This window comes from Cololabis saira, chromosome 2 (assembly GCF_033807715.1).
Source record: "Cololabis saira isolate AMF1-May2022 chromosome 2, fColSai1.1, whole genome shotgun sequence".
Lineage (NCBI taxonomy): Eukaryota > Metazoa > Chordata > Actinopteri > Beloniformes > Belonidae > Cololabis > Cololabis saira.
This window is the reverse complement of record NC_084588.1, coordinates 20,644,111-20,664,028: the sequence shown is the minus strand read 5'-3', so window position 1 is coordinate 20,664,028 and position 19,918 is coordinate 20,644,111. Positions and strand designations below refer to the sequence as shown.

Sequence of the window (19,918 nt, the reverse complement as noted above, 5' to 3'; positions counted from 1 at the left end):
TTTCAGTCTTTGCAAGCTTAATAGTGTAAATAGCTACACATATGAGTCCTTGGAAAACTTCTAATTTGAATTTAGTTTTATATAGTCTTTAAATTAGTAAGTATGGGTACAGCTGCGCCTCTGCAGCAAAAGAGGAGGACGGATTTTATACCTTACTTTCTAGGCTTTGTCATTTTTTTGTATGCCACAGTTCATTTTGTGTCGTTTACAGCAAACACGACTCAGGAAACCCACCTTGTAAGGGTGCGCAGGGCTCTGGGTAAGTAGAGTGGTTTTTCTATCTCCTGCGTTACACTAATACTTTGATTTGCTATTATAAATGGCTTTATGCATCAATATGAATGAAACAGCTCATTGTAATCTATTCACATTTGAATGAGAGAGGCTGGAGTCAGTTGGCACACTTTTACTTCTTTATATCATCATTCTAACAAGCTACAATAAAAGTTGTTTTAGCCAAAAATAGCCTTAATATGTTGTAAAAGATGTAGCATTTGATAAATAAAGTGATTCTTTATTAAAGGAATATCTGCTGGCTTGAAAAATTCAAATGGGAAAATTTTGGAAAAACAATCCATCACTAACTAAGCTGCTGTATTATATTTAGTTCTTCTAACCTGTATGTGTGTGTTATGTGCAATAGCCTAGGCCTTTATACGCTTATAAATCTTTTTAGTTTGTTTGTTCTTCTGTGACGGATTAAGTTTGAAAATGGGGGTGACTCAGACCAGGCTGTGAGATATGATATCATTCGATGATGTTCAGCAAATAGCAGAAATTAATAAAATGTAGTTGCCCTAAAAACTGAAGCTGATACTTTTACTTGGGGATTACAAAAGGCTGATGACTGGGGAGTTGGTTAACAGGTTGCCATGGTTCTCTTAAAGTGACAGTAATATAAATGTTACGCTAACGCTGAAAGCGGTGTGTGGTGTGGAAGTTGTACAGAAGCACAGCAGATGTCCCATTGTCACATGGTAAATCGTTATGAGGCATCCCTGTAAAAGAACAAACTGGGATTTCAACTTTGATTTATGTTGTAGCTAAACTGTGATCATCCTACTACTCCCAAATATAACTTTTTAACTTGATAAATGAACGTAAAATAACAACATTCTACAAATTTGATTGTGGTCATTCCAGTGGTCTGCTTGAGGTCCTAAAAAGGTTACTTTATTTAGGTGACAAGAACAGAATTATACTGATGTCCTACCAGTTCTAACAGCTCTCATTGTAAACTTTTCATAAATGATCAAAAATAAAAAGTCTAATGTAATTTTTTACTTCTATTTAAAGTTAGTTTCATGTGAATTTTCTTGATATTCATCATTTTAAGCAATTGTACCCTACTGATGTGTCTCCAGCTCCTTTTGAAATCATGAAATTTAATCACGAGTTAATAATGACAACCTTTCCCATCCCTTCAACCACACTAGAATCAGTTCATTTGAGTGTCCACTGCACATATTCGTTGGCCAATTCTACAGAAATGCCACAGTGTGTTTTACACTCTTCATTTATGAGGCAAGTTCTTCATTTGAATGATTTTTTTTGGACATCAAACCTTGAGATACATATATCCTTTAATCAACCTTGATTGGGAAACACTTACAGTGGATGCCACAAATCTGTCACATTTCTAGTTTGATCTCATCGAACAATCATTCTTAGATGTCTTTTTCATAGAGAGCATGTGTTAAAAGTAGGGAAGGTCATTGGCTGAAAACTTCTGGATGTTATGTATGTATATGTTAGGTCATTGTGGCACCTAACCAGAGAGTTAGGGTTAAAATAGATGTGAAACAAATGAAACCATCAAAGGATCATCACTGTGTCATAGTATTTTCCTAAATATCCCACGTTCCATTGAAACTCAAATTAGTTTGTAAACAAAATCGCTATTTTAAATTTGAAAATATTTTCTTTTTTTGAGCCACTGCCAAATATCAGAACAAGATCATATTTATTTTCATCTATTAATGAATGGAAATAGGATTCTCCATTTAACTGTGTTTTAGTTGTTAAAGTTGGTCCAGAGACTGTATTGAGTTTTGATACAAAAAAAATCACCCCATACATGTGTGTGTTTCCTGCTGTTTTAGAGAATGAATCAGATTGCATCTCACCACAAGCCTCTGAGTTTCCTGAAGGCTTCTTCACGGTGCAGGAGAGGAAGGACGGGGGGCTCGTCATTTACTTCATGATTATTTTCTACATGCTTTTGGCTGTTGCAATAGTCTGCGATGACTACTTCCTGCCATCCCTAGAAGTAATAAGTGAACGTAAGTCGCCTGAAATATCTTGTTTGTCTACATGTCATATCTGTGTGTTTAAGGTGTTTTCAGGGGTTATTGTATTATTTCACAACTATAACACGTTACACATATCGAAAAAAATCCAGATTTTTTAACCTGAGGAGAGGCTTCACCAGCATGCTCTCTCTCTCTCTTTTCCTCATGTTTTGTTTCAAATGTCAACCAATGAGATGTTGTCCAAAAACTGCTTACCCTACCTTTAATACTCCTCAGTATGTTTGGAGGAAACCAATGTTGGGCAACTATTTAAATATTTTGGAAACATTTTGTTTCCATCCCAATTTCTAGAGGGAGCATGGAATAGGTTTGTTTGACACATATATATTTGACAGAATATAAAACATAGCAGTCTGGCAACGTCTGTGTCTAAACTAATTTAGAGTTGGTTACTGTTCTCCTTCTGTCATTTACCGTCTGGGAGATGACAGAATTAATAAAAATCTCCCTTTTTCTTTCTTGATGTAAATATCCAGATGAAAGAAGTCCAGAGTTTCAAAACAGAGCCATAGATGGAAATAACTTTAACCATCCATTCTACCCTTCTCAAGTCATAAAGTTATTCTTTAACCAACGAAATGTTTACAAAGCTCAAAACAAATCTATCCTCATATCTTCAGACACCAACAATCAGTTACAGAGAAAGCTGGTCCTCATAGTATCGATGTTACAACCTGCAGCTAATCTATATTTATGCTTAATGAAAGAAAGAACCATAAATGTAGCATTCAAACCGCTTATCAGTCACAAATGGTGGGTAGATACCACCCCTGTCACGTGATGTCAAATATTAGACGTTCACTAATCCCACTCTTCATATCACCATTCCGTTGTTGTTGTGTCATTGATATTGCAGCTTGGGATTCTGGTGTTTTGGCTTGTGTTTCAGCAGCTTTCCTCTTGTTTTTGTTTCTTGGGGCTCCCTCAGGTCTGGGACTGACTCAGGATGTGGCAGGAGCCACGTTCATGGCAGCAGGGAGCTCTGCACCCGAACTAGTCACGGCATTCCTGGGTAATCAAGCATAAGAAAAAAACAATAACAACAAGCAGCAATGTTGAGTCACTGTCACAGATCCCCCAGCCTGGACTTGATCGACGTGACCATCACATGAGAACTGGACGGGATGCTGCATGGCCTTTGTTTTTGCACATTTTCCATCTCAGCATCATTTGTGTTGAATTGTTCTTCTTCTTCATATTAAGAAATACTTTGACATTTCTCCTTCCTTTAAAGCTAAACAGTGGCCTTTATGTTCTTGGTGTGTCAGGTGTGTTTGTGACAAAGGGGGACATCGGGATCAGCACCATCGTGGGATCAGCCGTCTACAACCTACTTGGAATATGCGCCGCTTGTGGGCTCTTGGCGCCTTTGGTACATTTTAAATCACTCACATATTCTGAAAAATATGACCCAGTTACTAACCGTCAGCGCAGAAGACTGGCGCCTTTTCCAGGCCAAGGCAAAGGAGCTGCTTGGCGTGCTGCGCTTTATATTCTGTAAAACATTTATTTTTGCTTCCTTTATCAGGCGGGGCGGCTCACCTGTTGGCCTCTGTTCAGGGACTGCCTGGCATATGGAATCAGCGTTGCTGCTGTTATAGGCATCATTTCTGATAACAGAGTGTACTGGTGAGTGCCTGTGTGTATTTGTGTACAATGACTCAGTATTATATGATTATCCGATCTTCAGACCTATATGTAAGGTGGGCAGTTATAAAATTCAGCATGAGGCAGTGTTTTATTGCATCTTTTGAAACTGAGAACACAATAATAGATCACATAAACAACTGTGCTGTACAGCGCTGTGACTCACTGACATTTATTACACTGATTGATGTGAGATACGTGTATTATCAGAATTTTGTTTGTTGTATAATAAAAAAAAAAAAGTAATAAGACAACAAATTAAATCAGTAGTTTTCAGATAAGACATGAAACATAAGCCAGGTTAAAAACAAGAGATGTACCGTTTGTTTGAATTGTGTTTGAGCTGTGTTTTTCCTGGCAGGTACGAGGCGGCCTGTCTTCTGCTGGTCTACAGCGTCTACATCGTTGTTCTGTGCTTTGACCTCCGCATCAGTGATTTCATCCTGAGGAAGCTGAGCCCTTGTTGCAGCTGTCTGGGTTCAGGCTCTAGTAGTACAAAACAAGAGAGACAGCTTCTGATGGGCTGGAACGACGACACCAGTTTGCGGGTGCGTGGTCCCTCCAGAACAGACAGCGGGATCTTCCAAGACGACTCGGGGTACTCTCACCTGTCCCTCAGCCTTCACGGCCTCCACGACACTCCCGAAGGTCAGAGACGCTCTGACCATGACATCCTTCCACTTCCAGCCAGTAACTTGTTGGATGTTTGATATAGACTTTCTTGTTCTGGCTTTATTACAGCAGAGCATAAAAGCGTGTTTTCCGTGCCGGAGAGCGACCTCAAAAGGATCATCTGGGTTCTGTCTTTGCCTGTCATCGCTTTGCTTTTTGTGACCATCCCCGACTGCAGGAGAAGGTTCTGGAAGCAGTGGTTCATGATAACCTTCCTCATGTCAGCTGTCTGGATCTCTGCGTTCACCTACATACTCGTCTGGATGGTCACTGTTGTTGGTAAGATGCTTGTTTTAAAGAGATCACATGACACATTTAAAGGTTTTTGTAAGTAAAACAGGTCAACAACACTCGATTCCCCCCCCGAAAACAACCAGGCACTTCTCCCAAACTGCCGAAAACACCTCATTTGCAGTGGATATTTGATTTCTTTCAAACTTAATATCAGGATTAAATATTATGTTGCACTGGTGTAGCTTACACAAACAAAAATGCTACCACAGACGGAAGTCGGTTACCCGACTTCTCTGCCCAGATTTAGCTGTAGCAGTGAATTACATTATGAGATGTAGTACATCACATAATATAATGCAGCACTGCAGCAAAGGCCTGGATAATTTTTCTAGAAAGCAAACCATCCAGGTTCTTCTCGGATGCTGCAGATTGCAGTTGTTTGAATACTAGTTACCACATTTTGGCAACATCAGTACGAACTAAAAGTAAGTACAGGGTCTTAAAGAGAACGCATTTCAGAAATGATCCAGCAGGGATGAAAATATATAGTGCAAGAACAATATTCATGGACAGTTTCAGCCTTTAAACCTGTTTTATTTGTCCTCAAAAAGAAAATGAAGTCCATGTGTAGGCCTAATGAGCTAAAAATGAACTCTGGACATTTTCTCTGCTGATTCAGTTTGGAGGCAGGTGTAGGTCAGCCCTTGTTGTCAGCAAGCCATTATGGATCACAAGTGTCTGAAACTTGTGAGAAAAACGTCTCATTTCCACAGCGCAGTCACATGTTGGTCTGCTGGCTAATTCCTGAGATGCCATTGTCCCGGGGAGGGGCTATTACGGCTCCAGCGGGCCGTGTGCCCCGCCAGCCGCGGCAGGATTACAGCAGCTTCGCCCCGGAGGAAACAGTCATGTGAGGACTGGCTGTACGTACAGAACCTGGCGAAGGTCTGAGAACAGGGTCAACCCCTGTCCACGGGAGAGATGTAAACTCAACTGTTCGCCCAGGATCTGGTCTCATGTGACAGCTGTAGGTCTTCTGAAGTATAATGAGATTATTATCCCATAGTCATCAGATACGCGCACGTAGAAGAAGAGTTGGGTCATATGAAAGAGCGGGCATGAACAATACAGTGTATCATTTCTTTTGATTACTTGATTCAGATTATTGCATTGTAGACTTGAGTCACAAGACTTCATAGTTTCAGATAAGAATCGCAGTAGCAAGAGGACACCAAATAATGACAAAGATGGACTGTTTACACTTTTCATTCATGGATGGTGAGGTCTGATGATAGACTTGGGGTTTTCATTCATGATAAAGCTTCCTGAAGGGGTAGTAGCACTTTGAGATGAAAACATTTGAAAGCCGGGATTTACGTTTGCTTCTCCTGCCTGACTGACTCCCTAACCACACTTCACAAGTTGCTTTTTTCTCTGAACTGTTGGAGGGTTAATCTTGTGCTGGGGTTTTGTTTGCACAGGCGAGACCCTCAACATTCCTGATACAGTTATGGGACTCACTTTGCTTGCTGCTGGAACCAGTATACCGGACACAGTCGCCAGTGTGATGGTGGCCAGAGAAGGTAATAATGTTGTACCAACAGTCCCATTTAGACATCTGACCAACAGAATAAAATAACTTGAAGTCACTGGAGATCTTCATCAGCAGAGGTGTCAAGTAACAAAGTACAAATACTTTGTTACCTTACTTAAGTAGAAATTTTGGTTATCTATACTTCACTGGAGTAATTATTTTTCAGACGACTTTTTACTTTTACTCCTTACATTTTCACGCAATTATCTGTACTTTTTACTCCTTACATTTTAAAAACAGCCTCGTTACTCTATTTCATTTCGTCCTTTAAAAAAAACTATCCAGTTAAATTGCTCCATCCGGATAGAGTGAATTTGGTTGTGGCACAGATGTTCTTGTCCAGTTTTGTTCTTACATCAGATTCCTGCAACTAAACTTGGATGTACATTCCAATAAAGGTTAGGATAAATGATAACATGCCTCTGAAGTTTGACTTTTTGCACCATTACAATACTTATAGGCAACTAGTCATCATATCTCCTGCTCTCTGAAACACATGTTAATGCTCAATAGTACACATATATGGTTCTTTAATATATTTGCATTATACTAAGATGCATTCATTTTCAATGGCTTTTGTCCTTAATAGCTTTTTTCCCCCCTTACATTATTTTTACTTTTATACTTTTAAGTAGTTTTGAAACCAGTACTTTTATACTTTTACTTGAGTAAAAAACTTGAGTTGATACTTCAACAGGAGTCATTTTAAACTCTAGTATCTATACTTCTACCTGAGCAATGAATGTGAATACTTTTGACACCTCTGTTCATCAGTAGAACCACAGATTTGTTCCCTAAATACTTGTGAAGTGGATGCACAAAATACAAACCTAGCAGTGCTTAAAAGTGCAAATATCCAATTGAATTCATCATGTAACTCTCTTTTCCGTTTATCAGGAAAAGCTGACATGGCCATGTCCAACATCGTGGGCTCTAACGTTTTTGACATGCTGTGCCTGGGTTTGCCGTGGTTCATCAAGACTGCTTTTGTTGACACCAAGAACCCCGTTGAGGTCAACAGCTCTGGACTGATCTTCGTTTCTGCCACACTCCTCCTTTCAATTGTTTTCCTTTTTGTAGCCGTCCACATCAATCGATGGAGGCTGGACTGGAAGTTGGGAATTGTTTCTCTCGTCTTCTATATCCTCTTCGCCACTCTATCCATCCTGTATGAGTTGGGGATTATTGGGAATAATCCAATAAGATTGTGCAGCGACTGAAATCTGAGGTTCTCAGGACTGAAGCCATATTTTTGAGACCAAACACACAGCAACATTTCTAAGCTCTTAAAACCTTCAAATGTCAAGACAAGGGGGCCTGGCCCCAGTTCCACAAATACTACACCAGTGGATAAGTGCTGGTGAAAAAGCATTTCTTCAGTGGGGCTTTGTCAGGGTATTTGTACTCATTTCCTCACTACTTTTAGAATTCAGGATGCAGCCTGGTTTCTGCTGGTTGACTTTGTCCACATTTCACAAGTGGTTCTTCTCTTGTATTATTTTGTGACTGTGAAAGGATGTTAAAGTTCTAAATTTTACCAAAGGTGGACATGTGCCAAAGATCCGTTTCTTGTGTGGATTTGCCAAGATCCAGTTTTGACAGTTATCTCACAGTTGAGGCTCTTCATCAAATTCTGAAATATTGCTGTTCTTAAACAAACCAAACAATTTGTATTGTCCCCCTTTTCATAGTTAATTAGGTGTACTTACACACAAAAATAAAAGTTTTTCCGAGAAGGGATTAACATAGGAATAAGCCTTAAAAAAATTATACTTTCCACTCTTCTTTCAGCAAAAACAACTAGGCATTTATCAGTAACGTTTACGGCCAACTGAAACTCTTACATGGACTTCAGACGATGACCTGTGTAACTAACAGCAGAAATCATTCGGTTTTAGATTAAAAAAATGACAATAAAAAACACGGTCTCAAGTTTTAGCAGCACACTGGAGTGCAGGTAACAATAACATCCTTTTATGCTCAATTTTAAGATGAATATTGAATTTTTAAGATGACGTCATATGTACAGCCGTGCTGAGAAATAAAGCTGGATAGAGCCACAGCTTAGGTTCAGTTTTCACATTAAAAAAAAATAACTTTAAGACTTGACCTCAGAAAATGTACAACCCACAAGTTTAAAAATTAAAAAGTTTATTGTTCAAATAAACTGCCAGACAAATTATAAAGGGCTTACAAAACAAAGATAAAATTAGGTCTGTGGTATATAAACAAAAATGAAACTGGAGAAATGGAGATATGAAGTATTTGTGTTTTTAAAACAAAACGAGATCATTGGCAAGGGAGCTGAATGTGTTAGTGTAATACTTTAACTCGTACACAAACTCTAGGCGATGCGATCGATGCGGACATCCACCTCTCTGCCATTGATCTTGGTTCCATTCATCATCCTGCAGGCCTTCTCAGCCGTCTCTGGAGAATCAAATCTCACGGTTCCACATCCCTTTGACTTTCCATTCTCCATCTTGACCTCTGCGTACATCACCGGGCCTGTGAGAAACAACAATGAACTGTAACTAAAACATGTATTACTGTTAAACTAGCAGTTCTGGCCTACACGTTAAGTAATCAATCAATCATTTTTTACATTTGTTTGATAATCAAATAATATTCAATTATTGTGTAATAAGTGAGAGAAGAAAAAACAACATACCACACTGACTGAATTTTTCTTTCAGTTTCTGCCATGTGAGATCATAGGAGAGCTGCAAGACAGAAACAACAATTTAAACTTTTAGTTATGCAAGAAGAAATCCTTTTCAATTGAAACAAAATCTGCATCAGAGTACGGAAACTCTTCCTTGCCAGGTCTTAAATTTGGCAAAACACATCCTCAAATGAACACCACCATATGCTCAAGACACAATACACATTTTTATCATCTAATAAAAAGGGATTCTGGGCCAATTTTTCTTGTTTCAGTGCACTGACATTTATGGGCATTTGTTCATGTACTCTCAAGGTCCTATCAGGTTCAACCAGGTGGAAGTCTCAACTCTGACCAGGTTGTTGCAGCACTTTTCTCCAGTTATGTTGTTGTACATTTACTGGAATGTTGGGATCAAGTCCCAATTCAAGCCAAAGCTTTCATGTCAGATAGCTGCTCTCACTTTTAACTTATGAACAGTCTGCTTTATAGGAGAGTTCAGGATTCACTCAATAGTTTCTTTCCTGTTACCAACGCAGGCCGGGCCAGCCCAAGGCTAAAACGTACCAACTCTCCCAGTAGCCTCTACTGTGCCACACAAAAAAGGCGAGCCTAAAATCTGAGACCAGTGTGGCCTCAATCTGAAAAGTAAAAGTGCCCCACTTGATGATTTTGCAGCTAGGAAGAAGCAACAACTAGCAACCAGATTTTGGGCTGATATGTGTTGTTATTATCGCCATTCACCAAATGTGGCCGTATGGCCAAATATTCCTACTTTGATTTTGTAAGCACGGCGGCTTAGGGGTTAGTTAGTTGTGGTGCTGTGATCTTTTCAGAGAAGATTCTTTCTCCTGGCAACTCTTCCTTTTCTGTCATTAACATCAGCATGTCACCATCAACGTCTTCCACTTGTAAATACTCTTGACGGAGAATAACATATTCAAAATAGTTTGGAAATTGTTTTGTAACACTTGTCAGACCATTAGGCAGCAACAGCTGCTTCTCTGAGCTCATTTCTGATATCTACCCTCTTTGGTATTATGTAAACAACAACCTGAACGCTCCAGACGCGTGTTGGACTGGCCGCACCTGGCTGGTACTCTTAAAATGTTGTGTGGAGTTATTCATCTGAGGTTATATTTATCCTATGCAAAGACCTGCTTATGTCTACATTTTTTTATAGATTTCAAAGAGGGTTGAATATTTTTTCTTAAGAAGACTGTAGTTGAAGCAAAGTGAAAGGCTCAGTATGCACATTAAGCAAAGAAAATAAAAGCACACAGCACAAATAGTGCAAACTAGGAGAAAGTAACTGAACTGAGAAATCATTAAATCAGAGGTTAAGGCAACAATTTCCCAATCACATCTTTTTTTTCCCCCAAATCTATTGTACACTTACATTTCTCACAAATATCTGACAGCCTCCTTTGGCAGATCCTCTGTCACCCATGTGGCCTCCACCACCAAAGCCACCAAAGCCACGGTTCATGTCCATCCCTGACATGCCTAAACGATCAAAGTTGGAGCCCATCGACATATTGCCCATTCCACCACCTGCAAACATAAATAAATAAAAATTAAAAAGAAAATAGAGTACTATAACAGCAATATTTTAAACAGGTTCCAGTACTACAATAGCCCTGCAAAGCCTGATCACAGAGTAACATGAGCAGAATCTTAAGAAAATAACATCACACCTTACAATAATACTTCTCGTTACCTCACAGGCAAGCTTTCATTAAGTTCCTGGACATAATAACTGGATCACTTAAGATCCAACAGAGCACATTTCTGAGGCAGCATGAAACTAATAATTAAGAGTAAACTTTTCTTTAATCAAAGTTTATTTAAAAATTACACCTTTTTGAATGAGGCAGCAGTGTTGAAAAGACTTCAAGTCCAGTTATCTACACAGGGCTGGGGTGAAATGTCGTTTACCTCAAAGAATGCTAAGTCAACAATGCCTAAGCATGCTACCTCTACAACATGGCTGTTGTGCAACTATGGTGAAATGTTTCACAATTCCAATAAAAAGCTAGAACAAATGTTAAAAGGCGTTTTTATGGTATAATCAAGCTTGACCCATGTGTGGTTTTTCTCATTTTTCTTGGCACTCAAACACAAATGTAAAAATAAATCTTGGTGCCAGTCTTTACTACTAGTAGTATTATTACTATTATCTCAGCATTTTTTTTACAGTACAATTTTTTTTCTTTCTGCTAAAATAAAGCTGACCATGGTGACCTTCCTTTGTTTGGTTGTTTTTTGCAAAAAACCCTTCTCATCACCTAATTTTTTCCACTAGTGACTATCAGCTCTATAATGAAACTGTGCTTTCCTCTTGTTAGCAAACTTCAAGGCAACCGGATCTGGATGATTCACTTTTTGTTGCATTTTTCCCCGTTGTACCAAACCCGTACCAAACCGTGACGCCCATACCTAGGTACGTACCCAACTGTGACGTATGTGTAGCGTTACACCCCTAATATTTATCCTTGATAAAAACATTTTTTGCCAATTAATTATTTAAAAGCAAGCTTGGTTAAAGCCGAACTCTAAAGTTTAAAACTAACCGTTAATACTGACAGTACCAAGAAGTTTGTTTGATGGTAATGTCATGTGTATTGGTTGTGAATATAAATAAATCATGAACATTAATTTACTTGAACTTATTTTTTTTTTTTCAGATTTGTGGGCACAGATCCTTTGTGGGTATTCGAGACGGTTTGTATACATCAACCAAAATCTAGAAACATATTGTGATAGATTTAGACCACAGCATCCATCCCTAGCCCAAGGATCCCCTACTTTAATAACAATACAATATAATATCCATTACTTGAACAGCTGTGAAAATATTGTGTAAATAAGGGCTATAAAAAGACATAAGATGTGGATTAAGTTACCTATTCCAGTCCCCATGTGTCCCATGCCACCACTGCTCATGGCGCCTCCAAAACCTCCTAAAGCACACAAAAAAGTTTATCTTGATTAGGAGCAAATAATGCGACCATTTCACAAATAAAAAAAAAAAAAAATGAAATTCAGAACTGTATTAAGTCAGAATATGACTTACCCATTCCTCCAAAAGAATCCCCAAATCCTCGGTTCATTTGCATGTCATTGTGGCCAAAGTCCCGATCCATTCCACCCATTCCTGAACGATACATATCTCAAAAAAGGATAAAAAATAAAGTTATAATGAAGTTGCAATAATCCAAAGATGCATTTTCTACGTTAACACCGTAATTAACTTGAATTTAGACTAATGTGTGTACTGTTAATTGAAAAGCTCTTACCTCCCATTCTACCAACTGGTGTCATGTCTCTGCCTCCAAATCCACCTACACCACCCATGCTTTCCATGCCTCCAAAGCCGCCGCCACCACCACCCATTCCTGCAGGACCAGGTGGGATCATTACTGTCTCATTAAGACATTTTCCATCACTAAACCAGTAAATAGCAAGAACCTACCTCCTCCAAGTCTGTTCATTCCACCAAAACCTGAAACATCCACACCTGTGGCAGAAGAACATTTCAGTAATGCACTCACTGTGAATAACAATACAATTAAGTGAAAATCCATCTAATAGGGAAGAAAACAATTTTAAATGAGCAGGTAAGTATCACGCTGGTCTCCTCTTAGAACAAAAACCATTGCTGACTCTAACGTAACATGTTATTGTTAACTCAGAGTTGATGGTTGAAGTTTCAGCAATAGTGCATGACTTTCACCAACTTCTAAGATCTACTGATTTTAACAAAGTGGCATTTTTGAGGAAAAAAACAAAAAACGGCTGCTTCAAACATTGGAACATTTTGGCAAACAATTATGCACGGTGAAGTATATCCCAGTCTTTCCTACTCATCCACTATAAAAAAATATCTCAGGAGGTGACTGACCCATAGAGCCCATTGCTCCCCCTCCTCCTCCACCTCCTCCTCCTCCTCCTCCACTCAAACGGTTTGCATTTATCGGCTGCCCTCCTGGTCCCAGACCCATGCCAATACCACCCAGCCCTCCTGTGAGACAAGAGAAAGCAAGTTAAAAAGGGAGAAAATAGACAAAGGGAACACAAGTTACAGGGAAAGAATAAAACTTCAGCAATATTATTCAATATTTACTAGATTAGTGCTTTCAAAATGTATGCAGTCAATGCAGGTCACTCAGAATAAGTGGCGTTTATGAATCCATGTTCTGTGAGGCAAAAGTGCTTTTGAAGTACGATTCACCTGTATGCTCAGTCTCACGGCACTGAAGCACAAACAGGAGTCAATGATGTCATTTTGAGAGATTTTACATTTCCATACAAACATATTCATGGAACATTGGGCAGTTATTACTGAAAAACTGCATATTGGACACACTGTTCCTGTAACAAATACTTCAAACTGCTGCACATCAGCAGTTTGGGGGGGGGGGTGTAAAAAAATCTAAATTTCAATTACTACTGCATTAGCAAAAAACTGACACCTTTAACGGGACACAGGAAATTGTTTAACACATGTTGCATTAAAATCCCTTTCTCCCAAAGAGCATGTTAATAACACTATACTCACGTGGTAACTGGGGGGTTTTTTCTACTTGGCGGAAATCATCAAGGGGAAGAGACTTTTCATCCTGCAGGACCACAGAAAAGGTGTTCAATTTGGTTATTTTACTAAAGTCCGGACTTCTGAAGTTAATCAATTTGAAAAAAGTAACATACCATTTTAACATGCATCTGTCTCTCAAAGAGCATCTGTCCATTGAACATGGCTGAGTCGAGAATCAAGAAAAACAACACAAAAATATAATGCACGTTGCTGTATGTTGTCTTTTTGTTTTAATATTGAAAGTTATTTTTTGGCACGGGGAGTGGGCACAAAAGGATACAAATAGCCTGCACAGCCTCCAGTGACTGTTCAAAAGTTACAGTTCCCATCCCACGGCTCTTGCCATCTTTGTCCTCCTTTACATCTGCTCGTTTCACCACACCTGCCATACCAAACACCTCCTTCAATTTCTTCCACCCCACTTTAAAATCCAGCTGCAAAACATCAGAAAATACATAATCTTTAAAGCAACACAAACAAACTTTTATTAGCTCGATTTAAAAAGGCTTCTGTTATATCCTCACATTAGCCACAAACACTGTGGTGCCCAGTCGCCCGGCTTGCAATGCATGTATGACATCTGGTGGGAGGTTAGGGTTGTTGGCAATGGAAGGTGGGACGTTCATCCCACCCGGCCCCATGTCCTGCCCTCGGACACCCTGCTGACCTCCTCCCATGCGCTGAAGCGCACGGCGAGCATTTTCCCCATCGGGGTCCTTAACACGCAAATTATAATTTAACACGTTTGAATTTTACACATTTAACATTAGTAATTACTTGCATGAAAATTTTCTTTTTCCTCCAATATAAATTGTCCTCTTAAAACAATACGAAACTGTTTTAACTTAAAATAAATAAAACACTGTACAAGTTAACCTTCCAGAAAAAAAAAAAATCAACTTGAAGGAATAAAAGTGTTATTACAATGTTATAAAAAAGATTCAAACATACAACTACTTATCAGAAGTATCATTGTTAACAACAGCAATTCACATTACAATTACTCACTTTAGAAAATCTTAAAAATGCATTTTCAAAAATACACACATAAAAATATACATTAGAGCTCAGATATTAAAACATAATTTGAGTCACCTCCTTGATGTTGAGTGGTCTTCCGCTCAGGTCAAATTTATTCATAGTTGATACTGCCTTCTTCACAAATTCATCATCTTTGAACTCCACCACACTGTTGAATGAGGAAAGAACACATTCAACACAAGAAGCCCCACATGAGTTCAAGAAAGCAAAACATAAAAGATAAAATTTTGGTGGGAAAAAAAGAAGAAGAAAAGGAGTCATATCTCACCCACAGCCCTGACCATGGGGGCATCATAGGAATCCACGATCGCACACAAGGAGTGAACAAAAAAAATGCATTTAATATCAAGAAATAAAATAGGGGCACTATTGTAAATCTAATGTATGAACATGCTTTTACAATTTTTTGAGTGCATGTTGGCCATACTTTGCCCACTGACTTGAGCCAGCAGGTTTTTGGTTGTGTTTATTGGAAACAAGACACAGGGCCTATTAGAAGCAAGTTGTTATATTCAAAATGTATATTAAGAGGTTTTAGGTTGGAAATGCATGATAAAAGACAGTATTTAAATATTCCATTAAAAACATTTTCTACAAATGTCCACCTGTGCATTGCAATTTGGCTTGAAGATTTCATGGTTTGAATTGGACCACTATTACCATGATAGAAAAAAAAAATGTGATTAATTAATTTAACACATTACTATGGCTAAATTGGTTTAAGCAAAATTGTGTGTCATTTTGATGTAAAACATAATAAATCTAAAAAACAAATAAATGAATAAAAAAATAAAAGCTACAAGATCGTTCGAAACTGTTTTTCTCCATTGAAGAGAAAGCTGTTCCAAATAATTTAAGACATGAGAGTCAATCAATCATAAAAATCACACAACCAGCATGTCCCTTTGGAAAATGGCCAAACAAACAAACAAACCAATTAAAATAACAACAACAAAAGCAAAATGTTCTCTAAAATGAGTTCATTGGGCTACTTTTCCAGAAATCATCAGGACATCTCCCTTTCAAATGAATATCAAACATTAACCATCTATAAGGCTCTAAAAACAACCTATAATATCTCCAGTTCAAAAGACACAGTATCAGAGCCTAGAAAAGCACTTGATTAATGAGAGCCTGCTGAGGGCATTTAAAACCTCGTGCAGCAAGTTGGCCACATCACTTACCCTTGACTTTCCTTCAGCATCCTTAAAGAGCTCCACGTATGTAACCTCACCAACTACATGAGACATACAAAGGAAAAATACCAAAAGAACAAAGTAATTTAAGTCACCCAGTTTTCAAGTCGCCCTTGGCCTTGGCAATGCCGCTACGGATGGAGATGTCCCATTAATGATCAACAGTCAGCCCAGACCAACATCCCACCAGACAACACCATGCCTTGCTGGGCAGTGACTGAGACACCCAAAGGCCAAGGCCAGAGAGAAACACGGCTACATAAACCTGGGAAATTCAAAAGACTTCAACATGATCAGTTCATCAACAGATTCCATTCATGGTATTTGAATTTTACACCATCCTTTAAGCTCAAAAGGCTTCTTGTGACCTTCCCAATTCAGAAAGTAAAACATTACAATATATTCATTCATAGTCAAGATTCACCTTGCAACAAATGCAGCAAAAAACATTCAACAATCAATTCTACTTCTACTTTGAGGTTACATTTTGGAGCTGACAATGCCATAGATCAATTTACAAGTTCATCTTCCTTTTATCACATAGGTATCACTCCAAACTAAATTGGTGTCCAGCCAATAAAAGTTTTATTAAAAGACCAATATCCTAAAAATCACAATTGGTTGTTTCCTTAATACCTGCACAAAGTACATCCAGAGAGAACTACAAACTAACAGACTAGTGTTAGAAGCAGGATGCTCCGTCTGATAAAAACAAAAAAGGTCAAGAGCTTCTAATTAGAAGAGAAGACAGAAAGAAGGGAAGACATCCTCCCCGTAACTGGGGACATTACCTTTCTCTCGCATTAGATCTTTAATTGCCTGCCACTTCATGTCATAGGGGATGTTACTGATGAACACTCGGTTCCTCTGAGCACTCTTCTTTTCTCCAACATGTTTGTCTTTGTAGGGATGGAAGCGGTTTCCTCTTCTGTTCCCAGGGGACTTATCCTTGCCATCATGTTTTTCTGTACTGGGCTTACTTTCATCACTGTCCCTACAAAGCACAAAGAGCTGCAGGTCAAAGAACAGCATATCCATATTAAAAGATCACAGTCTCAGTACACTGGTGTAGACGATCAGTCAGGCCATGATAACTCAAGGCTTGAAACAAGGCAGCTGGACTCCCTTTGCTTTTGTTCTTTAAGATGTTTCACTTTTACCCTGAAGACTGTCAGCTTGAAACCAATGACCTGACAAAGCCTTCTGGAAAGAAGGCAAGGGAGGTGTATGTGTAAAGCACATTTCATTTACACAATGTAAACACAAAAAGTAAAAAAAAAGTACACTAATAAATAAATTATGAGTTATAGTACAGTACCATAAAAAATAAAACTTAGACTTAAGCTAGGGCAACAGTGTAGTACTGAAATTAACATGGTATGAAGTTAAATTCAGAATGGTTTAAATAATTCAGTCAAAGGTAGCTGTAAACAATTTCGTTTTTAACCTTGATTTAAGTTACCAAGAGTTTCAGCATTCCTGCTGATTTCTAGAAGCACTGATCCAGATCGGTGGAGCATAAAAGCTGAATGCTGCCTCTCCATGTTTCGTTCTGATTTTGGGGAGACAGAGTAAACCTGAACCAGAAGATCTGAGAGGTCCTGATGGGTGGTATACCAACAAGGCTCTGGTGTATTTTGGTCCTGAACTTTTTAGTAATTTGTAAACAGACGTAATTTAAAGTCTATTCTCTGAGATACGGGAACCAGTGTAAGGACTGATGTGGTCCACTTTGCTAGTTCTAGTTTCAAGGTTTTGGAAGGTGACACTTCTTCCAAGAACAAAATAAAAGGAGATACAGTATCAGTCACACTTTTAAAAACCTGTCAATTAAACACTTAGTGATTACATTTTCTTTGTGTTGTCTGCATTTTGGTTTTAACGTATTTAAAAGAATATGTTTTTATTTTAAAAAGATGTTGACCTTTTTCTTTTAAACATGTCCAAATAGGTCCAAGTTGTTACTAACAAGGCTTTTTGCAAATAATTGACATAATAAACTGATCGTTAGCATGCAAAAGCAAAGTAGAAAAAGTAGGATAAATAGATCAATAGAAAAACTTTAATATCATTATACTGGTACAATGAGATTAGACAGCAGCTCCATAAAAGTGCACACATGCAAAGACTACAGTATGTAAAGTATGGACTGTGTAAACAACAAAATGAGAAACATAAAAATAAATACTCTATGAAGATGAGTGAAAGAGAATAACGATGCACATGAATGAGTAAAGAATATTGCACATGAATGAGTGAAGAATATTGCACATGAATGAGTGAAGCATACTGCACAGTATGAGGTAGCAAAAAGGTGAAAGTGATGGGATTTGTAGGCACTGCCACTACAAAGGGAAACACAATGTATTAAATCTAATTAAAGCATAAAGCTTTAAATAAAACACTAACGTCTATGCATGGCTGGAAATAACCACTGAAATCAAGTGGACTGTTTCACTCGTTAACTTAACCTAATCAAATTTGCTGCTCACAAAACCGCTGGATTTTGACATTTCAAATCCCCCGTTAATGTGAGCACTGCGCAGCGATTAGCATAGTGAGCCTTTGTATCAAACTGCGTGTATTGTAAGATCACCACGTTTTAACTTATGCAAGGTATACTATTCATGCGGTGTTTTCCATAAACGCAGCATTCAGAACACGAGTACACGCCGGGCCTGTTTCTTCATTCATGTCTGCAGCGCTAAGATGCTCCTGACTAACAATAGCCAGGACTCCATGTTTGCTAAGCGAGCTAGCGGCTAGTAGCGCGGGAGACGCACGGCGCTTTATACTCACGTTTTCACTCCATTCGGTGTTTCTTGAGAAGTGTCGTCGGTTTCAGACTTGATAGATTCACCACATTCCTCCTGCCTCGGCTCCTCGTCAGAAACGACAGCATCTGCCATGTTGAGGGTTCGTCTCACACCAACGCAGGGAGATGGAGATGAAGATGCACGACTACGCAGTTAGAAAAGAGCAGCGCGGCTCGCCGCTCCCGCGAGAACTGGAGCTGTTGCTAGGCAACCGGGAGATTAGAATAGAATAGAATAGAATAGAATAGAATAGAATAGAATAGAGTAAAGTAGAGTAGAATAGAATAGAATAGAATAGAATAGAATAGAATAGAATAGAGTAAAGTAGAGTAGAATAGAATAGAACAGAATAGAATAGAATAGAATAGAATAGAGAAAAGTAGAGTAGAATAGAAATAGAATAGAATAGAGTAGCATATAATAGAATAGAATAGAATAGAATAGAGAAAAGTAGAATAGAATAGAGAAAAGTAGAGTAGAATAGAATAGAATAGAGTAGCATAGAATAGAATAGAATAGAATAGAGTAAAGTAGAGTAGAATAGAATAGAATAGAGTAAAGTAGAGTAGAATAGAATAGAATAGAATGGAATAGAGTAGAGTAGAGTAGAATAGAATAGAATAGAATAGAACAGAATAGAATAGAATAGAATAGAGAAAAGTAGAGTAGAATAGAATAGAATAGAATAGAGTAGCATATAATAGAATAGAAAAGAATAGAATAGAATAGAGAAAAGTAGAATAGAATAGAATAGAATAGAGAAAAGTAGAGTAGAGTAGAATAGAATAGAATAGAATAGAGTAGCATAGAATAGAATAGAATAGAATAGAATAGAATAAAGTAGAATAGAATAGAATAGAGTAAAGTAGAGTAGAATAGAATAGAACAGAATAGAATAGAATAGAACAAAATAGAGTAGACTAGAATAGACTAGACTAGACTAGAATAGAATAGAACAGAATAGAATAGAATAGAATAAAGTAGAGTAGAATAGAATAAAGTAGAGTAGAATACAATAGAATGGTATAGAATAAAGTAGAATAGAATAGAATAGAATAAAGTAGAGTAGAATAGAATAGAGTAAAGTAGAATAGAATAGAATAAAGTAGAGTAGAATAGAGTAAAGTAGAGTAGAATAGAATAG

At 38.1% G+C, this 19,918-nt stretch overlaps 2 protein-coding genes across 2 annotated transcripts; one reads left to right on the top strand and one right to left on the bottom strand.

Moving 5' to 3' along the window:
• On the top strand, positions 1–8,315 carry slc24a5 (solute carrier family 24 member 5). The gene is made up of 9 exons (XM_061709603.1): positions 1–259; positions 2,103–2,282; positions 3,241–3,324; positions 3,581–3,684; positions 3,841–3,941; positions 4,321–4,607; positions 4,701–4,910; positions 6,347–6,448; positions 7,357–8,315. Exons 1-9 carry the CDS (start codon positions 103–105, stop codon positions 7,677–7,679), a joined length of 1,548 nt encoding a protein of 515 aa, XP_061565587.1. The 5' UTR covers positions 1–102; the 3' UTR covers positions 7,680–8,315.
• A 278-nt stretch (positions 8,316–8,593) lies between these two features.
• Positions 8,594–18,941, bottom strand: myef2 (myelin expression factor 2). The gene is made up of 17 exons (XM_061740101.1): positions 18,758–18,941; positions 16,750–16,952; positions 15,947–15,999; positions 15,031–15,038; positions 14,817–14,910; positions 14,246–14,437; positions 14,002–14,155; positions 13,835–13,884; positions 13,686–13,746; positions 13,029–13,148; positions 12,600–12,644; positions 12,424–12,522; positions 12,201–12,296; positions 12,031–12,087; positions 10,524–10,678; positions 9,131–9,182; positions 8,594–8,967 (listed from the first exon to the last, which is right to left on the bottom strand). The coding sequence occupies exons 1-17, from the start codon at positions 18,865–18,867 to the stop codon at positions 8,804–8,806; spliced, it is 1,713 nt and encodes a 570-aa protein (XP_061596085.1). The 5' UTR covers positions 18,868–18,941; the 3' UTR covers positions 8,594–8,803.
• Between the last annotated feature and the right edge of the window lie 977 nt (positions 18,942–19,918).

Bases quoted from the DNA above. Each gene is read 5' to 3' on its own strand.
- slc24a5 (XM_061709603.1), top strand. From the start codon at position 103: ATGGGTACAGCTGCGCCTCTGCAGCAAAAGAGGAGGACGGATTTTATA. The intron at 2,283-3,240 runs GTAAGTCGCCTG...GGGCTCCCTCAG, and splicing joins CCTAGAAGTAATAAGTGAAC to GTCTGGGACTGACTCAGGAT. The intron at 4,608-4,700 runs GTCAGAGACGCT...GCTTTATTACAG, and splicing joins CCTCCACGACACTCCCGAAG to CAGAGCATAAAAGCGTGTTT.
- myef2 (XM_061740101.1), bottom strand. From the start codon at position 18,867: ATGGCAGATGCTGTCGTTTCTGACGAGGAGCCGAGGCAGGAGGAATGT. The intron at 14,438-14,816 runs GTGACTCAAATT...TTGCGTGTTAAG, and splicing joins GACCACTCAACATCAAGGAG to GACCCCGATGGGGAAAATGC. The intron at 12,297-12,423 runs GTAAGAGCTTTT...TCCTTTTTTGAG, and splicing joins ACCAGTTGGTAGAATGGGAG to ATATGTATCGTTCAGGAATG.